This window comes from Neovison vison, chromosome 3, assembly GCF_020171115.1.
Source record: "Neovison vison isolate M4711 chromosome 3, ASM_NN_V1, whole genome shotgun sequence".
Taxonomy (NCBI): Eukaryota; Metazoa; Chordata; class Mammalia; order Carnivora; family Mustelidae; genus Neogale; species Neogale vison.
The window spans coordinates 164574631-164580672 of NC_058093.1; the positions used below are offsets into that span (position 1 = coordinate 164574631).

General features: G+C 37.9%; 1 protein-coding gene across 1 annotated transcript; it reads left to right on the top strand.

The window, feature by feature from the left end:
- Positions 1-5385: 5385 nt before the first annotated feature.
- Positions 5386-5816, top strand: LOC122901937 (transcription factor BTF3-like). The gene has a single exon (XM_044240998.1). The coding sequence runs from the start codon at positions 5517-5519 to the stop codon at positions 5814-5816; it is 300 nt and encodes a 99-aa protein (XP_044096933.1). The 5' UTR covers positions 5386-5516.
- The last annotated feature ends 226 nt before the right edge of the window (positions 5817-6042 follow it).

The window sequence follows — 6042 nt, forward strand, 5'->3', positions numbered from 1 at the left end:
GAGAGAGAATCCTGAGTAGGCCCCATGCCCAGTGCAGAGCCCAATGTGGGAATCTATCTCACAACCCATGTGGAGGCCAAGAAAAACAAGGCTATACCCACCTCAAGTCTAGCCATGACGTAAGTGCAGCCATCTTGATGTTCCAGATTATCACAAAATATTTCTTGGGTTCTGACCTACTCAGGTTAGCACTTTAAACAGTCCCTCTCTCCTTTAATGATTGATTTAAACCCCTGGACTGGAAAAGGGTTTTTTTCAAATAGCAAAAAAAACCTTATTTGAGCTTTATTTTCTTTTTGTTACACTAACCATGTTTTGCTATTTTTCTCCCGTGTCTCCTCACCTGACTTCAACTCCTTCGTTGTCATAACTTCCACAGATGATACTTTCCACTTGGGAAGATCATTGGAGCAGCCTCCCCTGGACTCAGCTGCCTTTGTCTTTCCTAACTCCCCTACACATTCCCCAACTGACCAGTATTGACCCGAGTAGGTAGGGACAACTCTACACCCCTATTCAGCAGGAAGAAGTTACAGAAGATGAGACCTCCCACCTTCTACAACCTTAAAGATTTAAGGGTCAAATTGTTCAGGGGGGAATGATGTGGGAAACAGGCAGAGGAAAATCATTAAAATTCCTTACCTACTGACAAGCCCTTGAAACAGAGTGGCTCTTCCCTGGGGACTCAACTGCCCTCACATGGAGGTTTTGCTAAGGACAATCCTAGCCTGACGGGCCCCCTACTCCAACAGTTTTTTTTTTTTTTTTTTTTTTAAAGATTTTATTTATTTATTTGTCAGAGACAGAGGGAGAGAGCGAGTGAGCACAGGCAGACAGAGAGGCAGGCAGAGTCAGAGGGAGAAGCAGGCTCCCTGCCAAGCAAGGAGCCTGATGTGGGACTCAATCCCAGGACCCTGGGATCATGACCTGAGCCGAAGGCAGCTGCTTAACCAACTGAGCCACCCAGTCGTCCCCCTACACCAACAGTTTTAACCAGGACCCTGTAAGTCTACTTTAATAATTCCTTTAGGAAACTTTATCTCTAAACCTCCAAGATAGTGTCAGCAATCATTCCCAAGCGTATGATCCACTGATAGACATCTAAAGGGTCTCACGAGAAGACTTTTACTACTGGTAATAAATAACCTTTCTCCCAACAATAGCTAGCCCCTCAAGGTCCTGGAGACCTTGCTTCCAAAATTCCTTAGAGACTTACATCATCCCTAATCCCCTTTGTCCTCATCTACCACCAAGTCCACCCCTCCTCTGCCTTTAAAAACTCTGACTGTAATCTGGTTCAGAGTCCAAGTCCCTATTCCGCTGTGTGTGGTATACTTGGGCCCAAGTTTAAGCTTGTCGAATAAACCCTCCTGTGATTGCATCGGTGTTAGCTCCTTGGTGGTCTCTCGGACACGAGAATTTGGGCACAACACCCGGAGATCCTGACCTGAGCCAAAATAAAAAGTTGGATGCTTAACAGGTTGACCAAGCCAGATCCCCCTAACCACTATATTTTTTGAAAAAGGACATTTTAGTAATAATATTACTCAACAAGTAAGTGGGAATTTCTCCCCCCCCCCCGGGTCATCTATTGTTTCAACAAATTTTATTGAGACCTATTATGTGCCAATCACTTGTCTAGGAGCTTAGTATATATCAGTCAGCAGAAGAGACCAAAAAAAAAAAAAAAAAATCCCTGCTCCCATGGAACTTACATCTCAGTATTAGTTAGTAATTGTTCATTAAATAAAGATGCATTGAGGACATGCTACTACACATAGAAAATATGTATATGGCCTAGACCCTGCCTTTGCTTAAGCTATCATGTACCTTCTACATGAATGCATTATTGTGAATTCAACAGTCTTCAAAAGTGAACTTTTATACAACTTTTGTGTCAATTAAAATGTATATTACAGTGACAAAATAAATTAAGACAGTAATTTTGCTTGTCTCCCATCTTTTGATTATTCATACAAATGCAATAAGAATGTTTGAGTTCTTCAGTTCATTCTCTCTGTCAGCCTGTCACATTTTAATGTCAACTCTGTTCATTAGGGACATTCTACCCAGGGGGCTTTTTATCTTTTGTTTCATTTAGTAAAGAGTGAGAATGTCACAAGGCATGTGAGCCGTTTTTTGCATAACAGCTTCCTGATATACCAGTACGCATACAATAAGAAGGGAGAGAGGATAGCTATTTTTTTCTAAGCTGAGGATGATACTATCATTTTTATAGCATTTATATTAAAACTGTATATTCTTGGATTTATCAGTGATCTGTAAAAATATACGATAAACATAAAATGATAAATGCAGGTTTACAAATATAACATACAATGGCAGTGTAATTAGTAACAATTGCTAGTGATAACAGATGTTCATATATTTAAAATTTTCTTTCTTTTTAAAAAAGTTTATAGACCAGTAGTTACTTAAGTTCAGATTCATCAGTTTACAGATGAGAAACCACTCAAGAAATTTTAGTCAAAATTAGCTGTTGGCAGAAAAGTGACAAAATTCCTAGCCTGTGACTCAGCCTATGGTCTTTGTCAACACACTGAGGTTTTACCTCATTATTATGTATAGAAAGAAGCAGAGAAATAGTCATTTCACAAGTGCTTAATTTTTCATCTTACAGAAATTAACTTCAAACTTTAATGTCTTACATTCTCAATTATTTGTTAGGCCAATGTGAATTCTTTGTTATTTTTATTTTTATTTTAAAATGGAGTTAACTGGAGAAAATGGCATTACAGGAAGTTTTTAAGATAGAGAAAAATCTATAAAATCACTGAACTAAAAAAATTGCATTTACTTCTGTACTCTTACATTCTAGTTTTTAAGGAAATTGTACTATAAGAAACATGCAATTATGTGTATTACTTAATACTTACTTAATATTAATTATTAACTTAATAGTTAACTATTAACCATTAACTATTAAGTTAATACTTAATATTACTTAATATACCATAGGTTGCTTAATTTTTGTATTACAAACACTATTGCAAGTAATATTTTGTGTATTGGGCTTTGTATATTTATAATTGTCTTTCTTTCATTATAATTAATTTTTGAGGACCATTAATAAGCTAAGAGTTATGGACATATATGCTCTTGATACGAATTTCTATGCCATTTGCCCAAAAGGCATGGTGCTAATTCTCCATAACCTAAGATGTGTTTTACTCTTGGCTTAAAATTTTGCTTTTATCTCTTTCATTGAGAGATAAGTAGGAGAAAAGTCAATAAAGAAGTAGAGTTCATTGGAATTAAAAATCTTGATGCATATTACTAATTAGTAATTAGAGTGATGTTCTCTTTCTTTATACTTCAGAAGTACATGGAGTGTGTATCTATCACTTGAGAGGACATGCTGCTTTTGTCTTACCCTCAGTGTCTATAGTTTAGATTTTGATTTCTTACCTTTTGACTCCTCATAATTTTCATGGGCATCAACTTAGTCCATATATCGTTCAGACTATGAGACTTTCTGAAGCAACAAGAATCAAGAATTCTTCCATATCAATTGGAGAAAAGCTCCTCTTCTGAGAAGGAAAATAACTGCTGGCTAAAGTCTAATTAGAATTCTAAATTATGGGCTTCAAAATTCTTAATCACTAGGATTCTCTCTGCTTAGTTGATCTCATTTTCTGTAACATTTAAAGTCAAACACTGTGCTCCACAAAAGCGAATATATTCATTTTCACCCACGCAAAGCTCTGCAGACTCAACCTCAAATCCTTGTCTCCTAATTTCACAGTCTAATGCTGACTCACTGCTTTCCACAAGTTGATTTAAAAAAATTTTTTTTTATTTTATAATTCATCTTCACCATGATGACTTATCTAACTATAGATAGAATAATCCATGAGATTTTATTATCCAAATTGATACACTTTTAAGAGTAGGATGTTATTTGTAATTACACCAGGATTAGGCAACATCCACAACTGTCCCTGGCAAACCCAGATATACGGTTTACCCTAACTGTAGCCCTAATCATTCTGTAAGCCTCTGAGCATCATAAACACATTTAAATAAATACATACATTCTTTTATACATATATTCTTTATACATATATTTATACGTATATTCTTTTACTCTTTCCTCCCCCATATTTTTCCACCGGTTATTTATTTTAATTTTGATTTTGTTCAAGATCCAAGGAAAATATTATTTCTGTATTTAAATGTATGAATTTTCCTGAACTTTTACCTGAGAACTACTTGTTAGTTTGTTCTTTTGGTGACTATTGAGTACTATTGTGTATATTAGCTTTCGCTTATGGTTCTCATTGCCTTGTTTATTCTCAACTGATAGGTTTGGAGAAATGGAAGACTTGTGGTAGCTTCTGGGTAAAGGTGGGACACCCTTTTGTCATTTTAGGGACTTGGAGACTACAGGTGAGGACTGACCAAAAAAAATAAGCTCAACCCTATTGGCCTGAAAAGCCCATCAGATACTGTGGCTCTAGGTAAGCAAGTTGTTATGATGAGAAAATTCAGCTCAGGGGAAGGAGAAGAAGCAGGAGGCTGTTCTATGTGGCTGTGCCTCAGGAACCAGATTCCAGGAAACCTGGTGTGAACACTAGCATCGCCGGTGTAAGGCTGTTGTGCACCTTGCTATTTTTACTACAGGATGTGTGCAAGTAACTTTTAAACCACAACTCCTAATCCTAAGATTCACCCTGCGGCTTGCTAGTGCATGCATGCTCCTAACCTACTCTAGCAATGATTATTCTGGCTAGTATGGGAGGTCCCTAAACCTGTAACCAGAAAGTCTGCCCGAGATTTTCTGAATTTAGAACTGATTTGACAATATTTACCTGTGTGTTCTTGAAATGTCTCGCAAGCATTTAGCGAATATTTGGGGCTTTTCATGGATAAATAAATTGCTCCTGTTACAAGGAAAACCTTTTGATAATTCACCAATAAAAACAGACATGAATTTTTTAATTGTTTTCAAAATTGTTTAAGAAGTTTTTACCGTGGAGCTGCCATCTTGCATCCCTGCAAATGTACACTTAATCTCTCTCCGCTGGTTCCCCTGAGACCCACCTAGCCCTGATGCTAGTCCCCCTCATACCCATTTCTGCTCCAGCAAGTTGAGAGGAAGTCTCATAAACTAGGAGAAACTCGCCAAACTGCAAGCACACACGAGCATTGGTAGGAAAGGAACTGTTTGCCAAAAGTAGGTGGTTCATAGAATGGCTACAGAAGATGACAAAAAACCTCAGTTCTTTTTTTTTTTTTTTAAGATTTTACTTATTTGAGAGAGAGAGAGAGAGAGAGAGAGAAGAGAGCACAAACTGGGATTGGAGTTAGAGGGAGAGAGGGAAGCAGGTTCCCAGCTGTCCAGGGAACCACACGTGGGGCTTGATCTGAGCACCCTAAGATCATGACCTGAGCTGAAGGCAGAGGCTTAACCCACTGAGCCAGCCAGCCCAAAACATCAGTTCTTCTTAAAGAAGTCAGGGGCAAACAATATCTCTGGTACTGAAGAAGGGAATATGTTCACAAATCAAGAAACTGCGATCTATTTTCACAACCGTAAAGGTCAGGCATCCCTGGCAGTGAACACTTTCATCATTCCAGGCCACGCTGACACAGAGCAGTGGAAGGAAATGCTGCCCAGTATCTTAAGCCAACTTGATACAGACAGTTTGACTAATTTAAGAAGACTGGCTGAAGCTCTGCCCACACAGTCTGTGGAAGCAAAAGCCCCACTTGCTCTTGCAGAGGATGATGATGATGAAGTTTCAGATTTCGTGGAGAATCTTGATGAAGCTCCCAAGAATGAAGCAAACTGAATTGAATCAGCTTCTGAAAAAAACAAAACTTGAAGAAGTTACTGGGAGCTGCTTTTTCATTTTATGACTGCTTTTAAAAATTTCATTCACGGATCCGATAAAACCTAGATTTCTAATATTTTTAAGTCCAAGCCCCTTGGACACTGCAGCTCTTTCCAGTTTTTGCTTATACACAATTCATTCTTTGCAGCTAGTTAAGCTGATGAAGCCTGGGATTAAAGTTTGA